We start from the raw sequence: 17,887 nt of genomic DNA, 5'->3' as shown, positions 1-17,887 counted from the left end.
CCCCAAACACACATCCATCCCTCAAACAATCCCTCACTCTACTCCCTCCCCACACATCCATCCCTCAAGCAATCCCTCAGTCGCCTCTCTCCCCAAACACACATCCATCCCTCAAACAATCCCTCACTCTACTCCCTCCCCAAACACACATCCATCCCTCAAACAATCCCTCAGTCGCCTCTCTCCCCAAACACACATCCATCCCTCAAACAATCCCTCACTCTACTCCCTCCCCACACATCCATCCCTCAAACAATCCCTCAGTCGCCTCTCTCCCCAAACATACATCCATCCCTGAAACAATCCCTCAGTCGCCTCTCTCCCCAAACATACATCCATCCCTCAAACAATCCCTCACTCTACTCCCTCCCCAAACACACATCCATCCCTCAAACAATCCCTCACTCTACTCCCTCCCCACACATCCATCCCTCAAGCAATCCCTCAGTCGCCTCTCTCCCCAAACACACATCCATCCCTCAAACAATCCCTCACTCTACTCCCTCCCCAAACACACATCCATCCCTCAAACAATCCCTCAGTCGCCTCTCTCCCCAAACACACATCCATCCCTCAAACAATCCCTCACTCTACTCCCTCCCCACACATCCATCCCTCAAACAATCCCTCAGTCGCCTCTCTCCCCAAACATACATCCATCCCTGAAACAATCCCTCAGTCGCCTCTCTCCCCAAACATACATCCATCCCTGAAACAATCCCTGTCGCCTCTCTCCCCAAACACACATCCATCCCTCAAACAATCCCTCAGTCGCCTCTCTCCCCAAACATACATCCATCCCTGAAACAATCCCTGTCGCCTCTCTCCCCAAACACACATCCATCCCTCAAACAATCCCTCACTCTACTCCCTCCCCAAACACACATCCATCCCTCAAACAATCCCTCAGTCGCCTCTCTCCCCAAACACACATCCATCCCTCAAACAATCCCTCAGTCGCCTCTCTCCCCAAACACACATCCATCCCTCAAACAATCCCTCACTCTACTCCCTCCCCACACATCCATCCCTCAAACAATCCCTCAGTCGCCTCTCTCCCCAAACATCCATCCATCCCTGAAACAATCCCTGTCGCCTCTCCCCAAACACACATCCATCCCTCAAACAATCCCTCAGTCGCCTTTCTCACCAAACACACATCCATCCCTCAAACAATCCCTCAGTCGCCTCTCTCCCCAAACACACATCCATCCCTCAAACACTCCCTCAGTCGCCTCTCTCCCCAAACACACATCCATCCCTGAAACAATCCCTCAGTCGCCTCTCCCCAAACACACATCCATCCCTGAAACAATCCGTCGCCTCTCCCCAAACACACATCCATCCCTCAAACAATCCCTCAGTCACCTCTCCCCAAACACACATCCATCCCTCAAACAATCCCTCAGTCACCTCTCCCCAAACACACATCCATCCCTCAAACAATCCCTCAGTCACCTCTCCCCAAACACACATCCATCCCTCAAACACTCCCTCAGTCGCCTCTCCCCAAACACACATCCATCCCTGAAACAATCCGTCGCCTCTCCCCAAACATACATCCATCCCTCAAACAATCCCTCAGTCTCATAGAAACATAGAAGGTAGGAGCAGGAGTAGGCCATTCGGCCCTTTGAGCCTGTTCCGCCATTCAATGAGATCATGGCTGATCATCCAAATTCAGTACCCTGTCCCTGCTTTCTCCCCATATCCCTTGATCCCTTTAGCCTTAAGAAATATATCCAACTCCTTCTTGAATATATTTAATGAACTGGCCTCCACCGCCCTCTGTGGCAGAGAATTCCACAGGTTCACCACTCTCTGGGTGAAGAAATTCCTCCTCATTTCAGTCCTAAATGGCTTACCCCTTATCCTTAGACTATGACCCTGGTTCTGGACTCCCCGGCCATCAGAAACATCCTTCCTGCATCTAGTCTGTCCAGGCCTGACAGAATTTTATAGGTTTCGATGAGATCCCCTCTCAATCTTCTAAACTCCAGTGAGTATAAGCCCAATCAACACAATCTCTCCTCATACGTCATCCCTGCCATCCCAGCCTGGTGAATCTTCGCTGCACTCCTTCCATGGCAAGAACGTCCTTCCTCAGATAAGGCGACCAAAACTGCACACAATACTCAAGGTGCGGTCTCACCAAGGCCCTGTACAACTGCAGCAAGACATCCTTGTTCCTGTACTTGAACCCTCTTCCTACGAAGGCCAACATACCATTTGCCTTCTTAACCACCTGCTGCACCTGCATGCTTACCTTCAGCGACTGGTGCACAAGGACACCCAGGTCTCTTTGCACTTCCCCTTCTCCCAATCTATTGCCATTCAAATAATAATCTGCCTTCCTGTTTTTGCCACCAAAGTGGATAACCTCACATTTATCCACATTATAGTGCATTTGCCATGTTTCTGCCCAATCACCCAACCTGTCCAAATCGTACTGGAGTTTCACGACATCCTCCTCACAGCATACCCTCCCACCCAGCTTTGTGTCGTCTGCAAATTTGGAGATATTACATCCAATTCCCTCGTCCAGATCATTAATATATATTGTGAACAGCTGGGGTCCGAGGACCGATCCTTGCGGTACCCCACTAGTCACTGCCTGCCACTCGGAAAACGACCCGTTTATTCCAACTATTTGCTTTCTGTCCGCCAACCAGTTCTCTATCCCAAGTCAATACCTTGCCCCCAATCCCATGTGCCTTAATTTTGCACGCTAATCTCTTATGCGGGACGTTATCGAAAGCCTTCTGAAAGTCCAAATACACCACATCCACTGGTTCTCCCTTATCTATTTTACCAGGTACATCCTCAAAAAATTCCAGTAGATTAGTCAAGCATGATTTACCTTTTGTAAATCCATGTTGACTTTGTCCGATCCTGTCACTGCTTTCCAAGTGCTCTGCTATTACATCTTTTATAATGGACTCTAGCATTTTCCCCACTACTGATGTCAGGCTTACCGGTCTATAATTCCCCGCTTTTTCTCTACCACCTTTTTTGAATAGTGGGGTAACATTAGCTACCCTCCAATCCATGGGTACTGTTCCAGAGTCTATCGAGTTCTGGAAGATGACCAGCAATGCATCTACTATTTCTAAGGCCACTTCCTTAAATACCCTAGGATGTAGATTATCAGGCCCTGGGGATTTATCGGCCTTCAGTCCCATCAATTTTCCTAACACCATTTCCCTACAAATACTGATTTCTTTCAGTTCCACCCTTTCATCAGACCCTATGTTCCCCTGCATCTCTGGGAGGTTATTTGTGTCCTCCTTTGTGAAGACAGAACCAAAATATGTATTTAGTTGGTCTGCCATTTCTTTGTTCCCCATTATAAATTTCCCTGATTCTGACTGCAAGGGTTTCCCTGATTTAAATTTCCCTGATTCTGACTACGCTTGACTTCACCAATCTTTTTTTCTTCACATATCTATAAAAGCTTTTACAGTCAGTTTTTATGTTCTCTGCAAGCTTACTCTCATATTCTATTTTCCCCTTAATTAATTCCTTTGTCCTCCTTTGTTGAATCCTAAACTGCTCCCAATCCTCAGGATTATTGCTTTTTCTGGCCAATTTATATGTCCTCTCCTTGGATCTTATGCTATCCCTAATTTCCCTTGTTAGCCACGGTTGAGTCACCTTTTTTGTTTTATTTTTATGCCAAACTGGGATGACCAAATTCTGTAGTTCATCCATTCAGTCTTTGAATGTTTGCCATTGCCTATCCACCGTCAACCCTTTGAGTGTCATTCCCCAATCAATCCTACCCAAATCGCTCCTCAGACCATCGTAGTTTCCTTTATTTAAATTGAGGACCCTAGTCTCTGAGTCAACTACTTCATTCTCCATCTTAATGAAGAATTCGATCATATTATGATCGCTCCGACCCAAGGGGCCTCGTACAACAAGATTGCTAATTAATCCTTTCTCATTACATAATACCCAGTCTAAGATGGCCTGATCTCTGGTTGGTTCCTCGACATATTGGTCCAGGAAACCATCCCGTAAACACTCCAGGAATTCCTCCTCCACAGTATTGTTACTAATTTGGTTAGCCCAATCTATATGTAGATTAAAGTCACCCATGATGATTGCTGTGCCCTTATTGCACGCTTCTTTAATTTCCCTTTTAATGCCATCCCCAACCTCCGCCTTACTGTTTGGAGGTCTATATACCACTCCCACTAATGTTTTTTTCCCCTTAGTATTTCTCAATTCTACCCATACAGATTCCACATCATCAGAGCTAATATCCGTCATTACAATTGTGTTAATCCCTTCTTTAACCAGTAATGCTACCTCACCTCCCTTTCCTTTTTGCCTATCTTTCCTGAATATCGAATACCCCTGGATGTTGAGTTCCTAGCCTTGGCCATCCTTGAGCCACGTTTCCGTAATCCCAACCAAATCATATTCGTTTACCTCTATTTTTTAACGCTCTTACACCTATTAGAATTATTATTTACTGTGGCCACGTTTGATTTAAACCGCTGATTTCTCTTACTGCCACATTTGTTTTTCTCCTTCCTATCTTTTGCTTTTATCCTTGTTTCCCTTTCGTCTGTCTCCCTGCTCAGGTTCCCAACACCCTGCCATTTTAGTTTAAACCCTCCCCCAGAGCACTAGCAAACACTACCCCTGGACATCGGTTCCAGCCCTGCCCAGGTGCAGACCGTCCGGTTTGAACTCTCCTCTCTCCCCAAACACACATCCATCCCTCAAACACTCCTTCTGTTGCCTCTCTTCCCAAACGCACATCCATCCCTCAAACAATCCCTCAGTCGCCTCTCTTCCCAAACACACATTCATCCCTCAAACAATCCCTCAGTCGCCTCTCTCCCCAAGCACATACGCAACCCTCAAACAATCTTTAAAGTCCCCCCTGCAGCATACATAATTTTATACTTTAAATGGCAGGCAGCCTCCCAGGCCTCTGCCAATGTCACAGTGAAGGTATCTATTTGAAGTTGTGTGCTAGTATTCTGGGGAAGGAAGGATTCACCCATCAACATTGCTGTGGGGAAGCATCTGGCCTCTGTTTTACACCTTCCCTTGTGGCTTCGAACTACCTGGTTGTGGACAATGGTGCATCGGCCCACTGTGCCAGCCTGATTTTTAATTAAGTACTGAAAGGTGCATGAGGAGGCCAGGATTTTCTCACTGTTAATGGGTGAGGGGTTGCAGTGTTGGAGCAGAACACGATGTGTTAGAAGACTTCCTACTCTGACTTCCTAGAGTTGCTTGTACTGTTATAGGGCTGCACAAAACACAAATCACATATTACTCTGTCGGGGCTGAGGGAAAACATCAGAGGAAATTACTGCTTCTGTGCAACTCCTGTGCTTGGTTCTGGAGCTAAATTCTCGAGGACCTGGGAGCAGGTGCCCCACAAATTCTCCCAGCCCTAGATAGTGCAGGGCAAAGGAGACCAACAGGATTGAGGGATCCTTTAAAGAGGAGGAGGCAGAGGTCTGACCCTGAACAGGAACTCTCACCTTATTGATCACCTTCTGTTGCTGGGTATGCTTCTGTCGAAGAGACACGACCTCTCGCCACAAAACTTCATTCTGACTGAAGAAAAACAAAGTGTTAATCAGGTGCCAGTAGTAAAGGCACCCTTACCGAGACCCAGAATAGAGAGAGTCTGACCGAGACCCAGAATAAAGAGAGTCTTATCTAGACCCAGAATAAAGAGTCTTACTGAGACGCAAAATAGAGAGTCTTACCGAGACCCCGAATAAAGAGAGTCTTACCGAGACCCAGAATAAAGAGTCTTACCGAGACCCAGAATAAAGGAGTCTTACCGAGACCCAGAATAAAGGGAGTCTTACCGAGACCCAGAATAAAGGGAGTCTTACCGAGACCCAGAATAAAGGAGTCTTACCGAGACCCAGAATAAAGGAGTCTTACCGAGACCCAGAATAGAGAGTCTTACCGAGACCCAGAATAGAGAGAGTCTTACCGAGACCCAGAATAGAGAGAGTCTTACCGAGACCCAGAATAAAGGAGTCTTACCGAGACCCAGAATAAAGAGAGTCTTACCGAGACCCAGATTAGAGAGTCTTACCGAGACCCAGAATAGAGAGAGTCTTACCGAGACCCAGAATAAAGGAGTCTTAACGAGACCCAGAATAGAGAGAGTCTTACCGAGACCCAGAATAGAGAGTCTTACCGAGACGCAGAGTAAAGAGAGTCTTACCGTGACCCAGAATAGATTCTTACCGAGACCCAGAATAGAGAGTCTTACCGAGACCCAGAATAAAGAGAGTCTTACCGAGACCCAGAATAGAGAGTCTTACCGAGACGCAGAATAGAGTCTTACCCAGACCCAGAATAAAGAGAGTCTTACCAAGACCCAGAATAGAGAGAGTCTTACCGAGACCCAGAATAGAGAGTCTTACCGAGACCCAGAATAGAGAATCTTACCGAGACGCAGAATAGAGTCTTACCCAGACCCAGAATAAAGAGAGTCTTACCAAGACCCAGAATAGAGAGAGTCTTACCGAGACCCAGAATAGAGTCTTACCGAGACTCAGAATAGAGAGTCTTACCGAGACCCAGAACAAAGAGAATCTTACCGAGACCCAGAACAAAGAGAGTCTTACCGAGACCCAGAATAAAGAGAGTCTTACCGAGACTCAGAATAGAGTCTTACCGAGACCCAGAATAAAGAGAGTCTTACCGAGACCCAGAATAAAGAGAGTCTTACCGAGACCCAGAATAAAGAGAGTCTTACCGAGACCCAGAATAAAGAGAGTCTTACCCAGACCCAGAATAAAGAGAGTCTTACCGAGACCCAGAATAAAGAGTCTTACCGAGACCCAGAATAAAGGAGTCTTACCGAGACCCAGAATAAAGGGAGTCTTACCGAGACCCAGAATAAAGGGAGTCTTACCGAGACCCAGAATAAAGGAGTCTTACCGAGACCCAGAATAAAGGAGTCTTACCGAGACCCAGAATAGAGAGTCTTACCGAGACCCAGAATAGAGAGAGTCTTACCGAGACCCAGAATAGAGAGAGTCTTACCGAGACCCAGAATAAAGGAGTCTTACCGAGACCCAGAATAAAGAGAGTCTTACCGAGACCCAGATTAGAGAGTCTTACCGAGACCCAGAATAGAGAGAGTCTTACCGAGACCCAGAATAAAGGAGTCTTAACGAGACCCAGAATAGAGAGAGTCTTACCGAGACCCAGAATAGAGAGTCTTACCGAGACGCAGAGTAAAGAGAGTCTTACCGTGACCCAGAATAGATTCTTACCGAGACCCAGAATAGAGAGTCTTACCGAGACCCAGAATAAAGAGAGTCTTACCGAGACCCAGAATAGAGAGTCTTACCGAGACGCAGAATAGAGTCTTACCCAGACCCAGAATAAAGAGAGTCTTACCAAGACCCAGAATAGAGAGAGTCTTACCGAGACCCAGAATAGAGAGTCTTACCGAGACCCAGAATAGAGAATCTTACCGAGACGCAGAATAGAGTCTTACCCAGACCCAGAATAAAGAGAGTCTTACCAAGACCCAGAATAGAGAGAGTCTTACCGAGACCCAGAATAGAGTCTTACCGAGACTCAGAATAGAGAGTCTTACCGAGACCCAGAACAAAGAGAATCTTACCGAGACCCAGAACAAAGAGAGTCTTACCGAGACCCAGAATAAAGAGAGTCTTACCGAGACTCAGAATAGAGTCTTACCGAGACCCAGAATAAAGAGAGTCTTACCGAGACCCAGAATAAAGAGAGTCTTACCGAGACCCAGAATAAAGAGAGTCTTACCGAGACCCAGAATAAAGAGAGTCTTACCCAGACCCAGAATAAAGAGAGTCTTACCCAGACCCAGAATAAAGAGTCTTACCCAGACCCAGAATAGAGAGTCTTACCGAGACCCAGAACAGAGAGAGTCTTACCGAGACCCAGAATAGAGAGTCTTACCCAGACCCAGAATAAAGAGAGTCTTACCGAGATCCAGAATAGAGAAAGTCTTACCGAGACCCAGAATAAAGAGAGTCTTACTGAGACCCAGAACAGAGAGAGTCTTACCGAGACCCAGAATAGAGAGTCTTACCGAGACCCAGAATAGAGTCTTACCCAGACCCAGAATAAAGAGAGTCTTACCGTGACCCAGAATAGAGAGTCTTACCGTGACCCAGAATAGAGAGAGTCTTACCGTGACCCAGAATAGAGAGTCTTACCGAGACCCAGAATAGAGTCTTACCGAGACCCAGAATAGAGAGTCTTACCGACACCCAGAACAGAGAGAGTCTTACCGTGACCCAGAATAAAGAGAGTCTTACCGAGACCCAGAATAGAGAGAGTCTTACCGAGACCCAGAATAGAGAGAGTCTTACCGAGACCCAGAATAGAGAGAGTCTTACCGAGACCCAGAATAGAGAGAGTCTTACCGAGACCCAGAATAGAGAGAGTCTTACCAAGACCCAGAATAAAGAGAGTCTTACCGAGACCCAGAATAAAGAGTCTTACCGAGACGCAGAATAGAGTCTTACCGAGAGCCAGAATAGTCTTACCGAGAGCCAGAATAAAGAGGGGGAGAAATTGGGTGAGTAGCGCCACCTGTTAGCACCTAAAGAGCAGCCAGTGGATGTAGCGCCACTGGCTGCGCCTTCCGCGATATTCAGCAGGGGCGCTAATGGTGGCGTTAGCCTGTTGCGCTGCGCCGCCACCGATGACGTCATCGGTGTGCGCAGCGCCCCATTCACGCCCCGATCGCGATATTTGGTAGCCAACACCGCTGTTGCGCCGTTCACTACCCGCGCCCGGTTCACGGGGCCTTACTGCGCCAGCAGAGGTGCAAGTTAAGGTGGAGGTGCGGGGCGGCCGGTTTTTTCGGCGGCCGCCTGCCAGCACCTCCGTCCCCGGCCTCCAGATCTCCCCCCCCGCAGCATTGCCGGCTGTTTCCCGAGAGCCCGGCACTTCTCCACGGTGCCGGGCTCTTTTGCCAGCACTCGCGATTGGGGTTCGCGCTGCTGCAGGCCCCTCCCCCTTAACAATGGGAGGAAGGCCTGCAGTACCGCAGCGTGCCATGCTGCTGTGGCACGTTGCGCTGCGAAATTCACTTTCAGCGCCCTAAGAGGGACGTGGAGCACCTCGAGCCGTGCCCCGTCTCCCTCTAGGGGCACTGAGGCTGAATATCTGACGATTGCTACTGCTCCAAACGCTGCGCAAAAATCTGCACCCAGGCGAACTTGGCGCCTCATCCCTAGGCCAGAGAGTCTTACCGAGACCCAGAATAAAGAGTGTCTTACCGAGACCCAGAATAAAGAGTGTCTTACCGAGAACCAGAATAAAGAGTGTCTTACCGAGAGCATGTACCTTCAGCCATTGTGTAACATAACAAATCACATAACAACTGATACACTGGGCTCGACACCCAGCCCCACTCTTGACCTGCACTGGGCTTCAGTTTTTGGGAGTAATTGGGAGAGAGGAAGCGAATTTTGTGCTTATCAAGGCTGTTACTGCTGGGGAATAGAACACTTTTCCACTCATTGTCAGACCAGGCTCCCCCCCTCCACCCCCCCAACCGCCCCATCAGGTACAGCATGGGTTTGGTGCAAGAAATAGCTCCCGCCACACTGCCCCAGAATTGTACTTTAATTTTGACCTCAGAAGACCAGTCCCTATTTGACCATTTTCCAATCGATACTTTTATTGGCTTGGTAATTTAGTGCCAAATTCTGCTGAATTCAGGATCATTTTTGGTGTGGAATCCCACTCATTTGGGAGTGGGTTGGAATTGCCCAGGCACATTTCATGTAGGAACATTACGTTTGCCAGAGTGATATAGCGGGGTTCAAACCCAGGTCCCGGAGCTAACTTTACCACCCAGTTCCCCCCAACAGCTGGATTTAACCAGATTCTATTCTATTATGCTGCAATCCAGCTGAATTCAATGACACCTCAGGCCCCCACAGACAGGTACTGACTGTTTCATGTCCTTCAGTCGGCAGTCCATGCTCTCTTGATGGCCTCGCATCAGCTGCATGTCGTACAGCAGCTTGCTGACATCTTCCTGACGCATCTTGGTCTCTTCGCTCTTCACAACTGACACCTAGGGATGAGGGAACGGGAGATGGGGCTAATGGCGACATTGCATTAAACCAAGGAGCTGCAGACATTTGATGCACAAAAGCTGACTGCAACCCTGTGACAGAATATTCAGTAGACACAGCATGAGGAGAAATGCCTATCAAATTCTGCTTTTAATTTAAAATCTTCTTTCTTCATCTTTTCTCTGCAAATTCTTTATCATTTTTTAACAAACCATACTGTAGATTTTCATTTAAGTTTGTTCAATTGTAGTGAGTGTATTTTGAATACGGGAGTAGCATTGGTCAGTAGAATTGTCATTTAAGTAGTTTTTATTTCTCAGCCTCCTTCCTCATCAACAAAATGCTTCAATCTAGTTTTTTTTTAAAATCTCTTGTCCCTATCCTCCCCTCTTCTGCTGGAGGTGCTGACTATTCCTGGAGCACAGTTGAAGACTTGCTTTTATACATTGCATTTCACGCACTCAGGGCATCCCAGAGTGCTTTACAGCCAATGAAGTACTTTTAATGTCACTGTTGCACACTGCAAAGTCCCACAAACAGCAATGAAATAAATGACCGTATCATCTGTTTTAGATGTTGGTTGAGGGATAAATGTTACCCAGGACACTGGGAGAACTCCCCTGCTCTTCTTCGAATAGTACCATGGAATCTTTTACATCCACCTGAGAGGGCAGCTGAGGGAAAGGCCCTACATTCCACTCAGCACCGCCTCCTGGGCCCTACCCCCACTCAGTACCTCCCTGCAATACCTCCCCGAGGGCCCTACTCTCACCAAGCACGTTCCCCGGCCTTTACCATCAATCAGCACCTCCACCAGAGCCATACCTACCACTCAGCACCTTCCCCAGACCCTACGTCCACTCAGCACCTTCCCCAGGTCCCTACTTCTTCCCAGCACCTCCATCTGGGCACTGCTGCCACTCAGCACCTTTCCCAAGACGCACTCCAGCATTCTATCCCCACAGCCCTTCACTACTGACATCCCACATTCATCATGTGGTAAAATCATCACTGTAATCTAGTGCATTTCACTGCATGACTGGCCACTGTCAGGTAGTGTAGTGGGTTAAACACTGTCCATTCACTTCTGGGATCCACTCATCAGGTGGTAAACTCACCGCTGTGATCCAGTGCATTACTACACTAACACACTGCATGACTGGCCACTGTCAGGTGGTGTAGTGGGTTAAACACTGTCCATTCACTTCTGGGCTCTAGGTAGCAATCCAGCCCATTCAGAAAGTACAAAGATCTGCTGTCTCTGAAGAGGCCTTGCAATCTTGATAAGGAGCCTGATGGGGATAATTTTCCGAGCTGATTCCGGTAATGAGGAACCTGGCCTAACACCAGCACGGCAACAATTTCGATGGCAGTTACTTGCCTCTGGTGTGTGCTCGGAATGCTGAGGGTGATGATTTGTTGCAGTGTGTTCGAACATTAACCTTTTAATCTGGGGGCACAAAGGTATCCTTTGCCTGACAGGGACTGGGTACTGCAGTGCAATCATAGACTACATTTGATTGGCTTAGTACATGACCAAGCTAAACTAGATTCATTCAACCTGTTTACATAGCAAACTTTGATTCAAAACAACCATCAGATGTTTCTGATTGGCACCTGAGCAATATCAATGGAGCATTTCCCATTTTGCATCCCTGACAGCATCAAATATCCTCCAATCAGGTAAAGCACTGGCTAAATGAAGTGTGGAACTCCCTTCATCCTGCCCCATCTATGTGTCAAGTCTCCAATTACACAAGAACACCCTTGCACATGCACCTGGTGTACCATTTCCATTGGCCACACCCGTCATCCTCATGGCTTTCTGTGTAAGGCCCCCAACTGGTGTAAAATTATTGCTAGGCTAGTTCTGTGGACTCACATCAAGTACAACTGCAGTAAAATTTTCTTCCCTTCACCCCAAGATCAGTTCAAACCCAGGTTCCAGTTCCTTCACCTATCATTTTGAAGAACTCTCCTTGTGTAGCCCCTCCTGTAGCAGCGTACAAGTCTAATGCTGGCCCAGTGTGAATCTGACCCCAAGTCTTTCTATTTTGTGAGAGAGCAAGTGGAAAGTCCCACCTTTCTCTTGATGTGTTCCAGCAGGTGCTCCTGGCCCCGCAGGAAATACAGGTGCTGGAATTCAGTGTCATCTCGTTCTGGCTTCACCAAACCACTTTGCTCAATGTTCACCACCTTCCGGAAGCCATCTGGACAAACACAAGAAAGGGAGAAATGAAACTTCTCTTGAATTGGATAGCTCGGAGTCTCTAGATAGCTTTGTTAGGTGCGATCGGAGAGGACTGGCAATCACTCTGCTCCAGCCTTTGCCAGTTTGTAATCAGTTGCTACGACGGCATACTGGAATATGCCCCGCCTAATGATTCTAATCTTCTAACAGTTAAGAATCACCTGACCTCAACTTAACCCTATCTGACTCTAAGATCACGACATTGTGTGGAGAATCAATGGCCTGAACCTGCTGACTACCACACTATGGAGCTTAACCAGTGGATCACCTTAGACTGATGGAGATTACCCCAACAATTATTCCCCAACAATTATTAGCGAATGGGAAATGGTTTATTTTTTAAGTGAGCCAATATGGAAAAACATGTTTCAAAATTAAACTGCAGCTACACAAGCTTTGTTTGAATTTACCCAAATTAACTTTTTGCAAAATACATTTTTAATGTAAATGGAGACCTGGCCAATGGAGTATAGGAAGAACTGCAACAGGACAACAAAGGATCAGGTATAACAGGAAAACAGAAAGAGAGAAAATGAAGGATGGAGAGACAAGCCTATCCAGCTTTGAAAATGGAAGGATAAATAAACTGAAGTATTGGTCGTGGGAGTAGATTTCAAATATATTGAATGAATGATTGAAGATTGAAGGTGAATACACTGAAGGTTTTCTGATGGAGGGAGCATGGTCACTAATTTCAAGCTGGCAAGTTGCTTTGTTTGCAGCCTCGCCAGGGCAGGAGAATAGCTTGGCCTTGGTATTCTGGCGAGAGGGATTTTCTAGTTCCGACATCAATAATTACTAGAGAAAGGCTATATTTTAACAGACTAGCACAACGCAACTATTCCAGTTCTCTGAGAGATCAATGTTAGGCTACATGTACGCAAGATTTTTCAACAGTATTCCAGTTTTGGACCATCACTTTATACATTTTCAGTCAAATAGTCAACACTGTATATACACAGCAGTCAGATTTCTCCATTGCAACGGTCTAGGTAACAGATGACATGGATCTCCTGTACACAGGTTTGTGTGCAACTAATGGACATAGATCTCCAGTACACACAGCTGTCTCTACAATGGGCAGACATGTGTCTTTGGGGTGGGGGGAGGGTTGTAGGGCCGGAGGAGATCACAGAAATAGGAAAGGGCGAGGCCATGGAGGGATTTAAACACGATGATGAAAATTTTAAACTGGAGGACCAATGTAGATCAGTATGGAAAGTTGTGATAGGTGAGTGGGATTTGGTGCAGGATAGGATAGGGGCAACAGAGTTTGGGATGAGCTGAAGTTTGCAGAGCATGGAGGATGGGAGGTCGACCAGGAGAGCTTTGGAGTAGTCGGGTCCGGAGCTGAGAAAGGCAAGGATGAGAGTTTCGGCAGCAGATGGGCTGAGAAAGGGGCAGAGGCAGGTGATATTACAGAGGTGGAAGGAGGTGTTTTTTAATAATTAACTTGGATTCCAAAGGCCTGAAAATATTCTATTCACTCTAAGAAGTATTGGACCTAAACTAAAAAAAAAAGTCACCCAGCCACCAAGAGAAGTTACATTGTCAGGCCCACCACATCTTTAGCTCAAGGTGAGAGAAACACATCCTTACTTGCCCTGAATATGGCATGAAACACATCCATTGCACAATGTTCACATTGAGGGGAAAGTCACCCAGAAGAAATTAATGCTGCTTGTGTTGGCACAGTAGCTAAAGATTGACCAGAAATCAGCTCTCACGGTCAATTGGAATGGCATGAAGGCTTGTTAATCAAAGCTGAAGGCCGGCCAGTAAGGCCCGGAAGAGGAACCGAAATCTAGCCAGGTGGACCTGAAGGAGTAGCTAGCTAGAACGAAAAAAACAGATGTGAGGATATGAAGATGGACCAGTAAAGCAGCGCACCTGAAAGAGAACTGAAGCTTAGTTTGACGTGTGTCAAAGAAATCTAAATCGTGAAGTGAAAGAAAAAAGCTCGGCCACTAAAGAGTGCAAAGGTTTGGAAGAGTGAACAACTTTGAAATCTTGAGAAACAATTGGAGAACGTGGAAAAGGAGGCAAGAAAGGTGCTGCAGTCTACCAGCAGTTTATTATTTTCAGGTAAAGATGGTCCAGATTCTTGCAGCAATTCCTCACATCACCAAACACCACAACCCAGGTGCACCTAATTATTAGCTGCTCTCGCCTATGGCCATGGACCGGGAAGGAGTCGGCAGCAGAGGCGGCTGTTCTTAAACAGTAAAAATCCGGCGAATTCCAAAAGAACAGCAAAATCAAGGAGTGACGTCACAGGACTGCAGGTCGGTGATTGGTGGGTGAGTATTAGCATTTTATTCTCTCTAACTTAACTAGATAAACTAATTAACATAACTATAAATAATCATGTGAATAAAGATTTTAACTAAGAGAGCGAGAGGAGCGGCTGGAGATAAAGGTAGGCCCGACTTTTAAGACTCTTAGGGGGCGAAATTCCTTAGTCTTCAGTTTAATTCTGTAAGTTAGTTAATAGTCAAATAAATAGAGGCATGGCAGGGCACCTCAGTCCTGCAGAATGCACACCCTGTGCCATGTGGGAAATCCCGTGTCCTGGACAACCACGTGTGCAGGAAGTGTCGTCAGCTGGGGGAGCTCGAGCTCCGGGTTTCAGAGATTGAGCATCAGCTGGCATCACTGTAGTGCATCTGTGAGGCTGAGAGCTACATGGATAGCACATTTCAGTAGGTGGTCACTGTAGTGTATGTGCCTTTAAGGGGAGAACTACTTTTTACAGCTCCTGTATACTGTAGTACCGGCAGTGACCACACCTGTATATAACCCTGAGTAGGGATCTGTACTTTTTAGTTTTAGAGCAACCCTCATCCAGTAAACACCTGTTGATTGTTATCTGCAGCCTCTGTCGATTATTTGAAGGACACACTACCTGAAGATATCCAGATTTAACATTGGCGACGAGTCGTTTCGAACCTACCTGCAACTCTGAAGAAGGCGGCCAATTCCACCAGTGCGGGCGTCGACCATTCAGGGAGAACTTGAGCATTGCACAGGAGGCTGTAGAGAGCTGGGCTTGGTTCTCCAGCCGCGACGATCCAGCGCAGCGGGCTGGCAGCAGGTACGGCGCAGAAAAAGGCCGAGCAGCGTCGACGGGTAAGAGAGAGGGTAAAGCGCACAGGGCGCAGCCGGGGTTGAAGACCGAGCGGCGTCAACGAGAGAAGTGCACAGGAAAACGCGCAGAGCGTGGCCGGTGTTCAAGGGCTGAGCAGCATCCGCGGGGGAAGAAAAGAAGGGAGAGCGCGGGAAGACGCCATTTTGAGCCAGTGGAGAAGAAGGGAGAGCGCGGGAAGAAAGGAAAGCACGGGAGACGCCATTTTGAGCCAGCGGAGAAGAAGGGAGAGCGCGGGAGACGCCATTTTTAGCCAGTCTAACCACACCCAGGGATGCCGAAGAGTGGCAGTGTCACAGCGCTCGACAATGAAGTTGAAGATTGGGCGACATATATAGGGCGCATAGAGGTGTACTGCAAGGCGAATGAGGTGCCAGATGCCAGGAAAGCACTGGTATTGTTGAATTCCATGGGTGCAAAAACATACGGCTTACTGCAAAACCTAGTAACCCCAGAGAAGCCAGTGGAAAAGGATTTTGAAAGCATAGTGGCAATCCTACAGGACCACTTAAACCCCACACCGCTGCTGATAGCAGAAAGATTTAAGTTTCACAAAAGGAACCAGCATAAAGACGAAAGTAATGCTGAGTATTTAACGGAACTGCGCAAGCTATCGAAACACTGCCAGTTTGGAACGGGACTAGCAGATACGTTAAGGGACAAGTTTGTGTGTGGGCTTCAAAGTGAAGGAACCCAGAAACGGCTTCTATCAGAAAAGGATCTTACGCTGGACAAGGCTTTCAACATGGCAGTATCACACGAAGCAGCCGCACGGGGCACTGCAGAGATACAACGGAGACCACAAGAATATGGCACAAATGAAATGTCATATGGAGCAGTGAAGTGTTATCACTGCGGCAGAACAACACACGACCATAAGGATTGTTGGTTCAAGGACCAAGTGTGCAGACAGTGTGGAAAAGTAGGACACATAATAAGAGTCTGCAGGTCGGGAAAGAAAACCAGCAGCAAGAAACCTCCACAGGAGAAGTACAAAAAGGTACATAAGGTGACGGAGAGTAGTTCAGACGAACAGAAAAGTGATACAGACTCCGGAAGCAAGGAGTTGGGTTGTCTAAAACTACATAATGTAACCAAAATGGAGGATCACCAAACTATCTGGGTCACGCTCAAGATAGACGGAGTCCAAGTGAAAATGGAATTGGACACAGGATCAGCCCTAACAGTCATAAACCAAAGGGACTACAAGCGGCTATTCTCACATATACCCTTGAGAGATACAGAGATTATCTTGAAGACGTACTCGGGGCAAAAAGTCTACCCCAAAGGAAAAATAAGGGTGAACGTGATATACAACGGCAAGGAAACACCAAAAATGGACTTATATGTATTGCCAGATGGAGGACCACCACTACTAGGACGTGAATGGATCCGGAAGATACAGTTAGATTGGCATGCCATACAAGCACTGACGGTAGATGCCAAAAAGGATGACGACATCACACCTGGACAACTGTCAAAAATGCTAACTGATGCACAAGAAGTGTTCCAGGAGGGACTCGGAACACTAAAAGGCATAACAGCGACGATCAAAATAGAGGAAAATGCAAGCCCAAAGTTTTTTAAGGCCAGACCGGTGCCTTATGCGATCTGCCCAGCCGTCGAAGGAGAGCTGGAAGGTTTGGAACGTTCTGGAGTACTGTCCAAAGTGGACTGGAGCGAGTGGGCTACACCCATCATTCCTGTAATGAAGAGGTCGTTGAGTAATACGCCTGGGGAACCAAAGAAGATTCGCATCTGTGGGGACTTTAAGGTGACAGTGAACCCAGTCCTTCACACGGTACAATATCCGCTTCCGAGGATTGAAGATATTTTCGCCTCGCTATCTGGAGGAAAACGCTTCACTAAGATTGATCTGGCCCAGGCGTACCTGCAAATGGAGGTAGAAGAAGCCTCGAAACAGTACCTCACGATCAACACTCACAAAGGTCTCTACCAATACAACCGGCTGGTGTTCGGGGTAGCATCAGCTCCGGCTATTTGGCAAAGGGCAATGGATCAAGTCCTGCAAGGGATTCCAGGGACCCAGTGTTATTTGGACGACATCCTGGTCACGGGCGAAAATGACAGTGATCACCTCGCCAACCTGGAGCAGGTGCTCACTAGATTGAAGGAATATGGGCTCCGAGCTAATCGCCACAAATGCAAGTTTTTCCAGAAGCAGATCTCGTAGTGTGGCCACGTTATTGATGAAGAGGGGTTACATAAGTCCCCTGAAAAGATTGAGGCAGTAGTTAAGGCTCCAGCACCGGAAAATGTGTCACAATGAGGTCGTTCCTCGGGCTGGTGAACTACTACCATAAGTTCTTGCCAAATTTGTCTACGTTACCACACCCACTGAACACCCTACTGCAAACGGGGGTACCTTGGAAGTGGAATGATGAATGT

General features: G+C 47.2%; 1 protein-coding gene across 1 annotated transcript in view; it reads right to left on the bottom strand.

The window, feature by feature from the left end:
• The window catches only part of hsf4 (heat shock transcription factor 4), a 68,994-nt gene that overhangs the window by 24,266 nt on the left and 26,841 nt on the right, over positions 1 to 17,887 (bottom strand). The window contains exons 3-5 of the mRNA XM_085991175.1: positions 12,165 to 12,292; positions 9,957 to 10,081; positions 5,511 to 5,586 (exon numbers count right to left, since the gene is read on the bottom strand). Coding sequence (XP_085847301.1) covers positions 5,511 to 5,586; positions 9,957 to 10,081; positions 12,165 to 12,292 — 329 coding nt within the window. The remainder of the gene's footprint in view (positions 1 to 5,510; positions 5,587 to 9,956; positions 10,082 to 12,164; positions 12,293 to 17,887) is intronic.

This window comes from Somniosus microcephalus, chromosome 6 (assembly GCF_052327205.1).
Source record: "Somniosus microcephalus isolate GS21.2 chromosome 6, FLI_Smic_1.0, whole genome shotgun sequence".
Lineage (NCBI taxonomy): Eukaryota > Metazoa > Chordata > Chondrichthyes > Squaliformes > Somniosidae > Somniosus > Somniosus microcephalus.
Note: the sequence above shows the minus strand (reverse complement) of the source record. Positions and strands in the feature narration are given on the sequence as shown.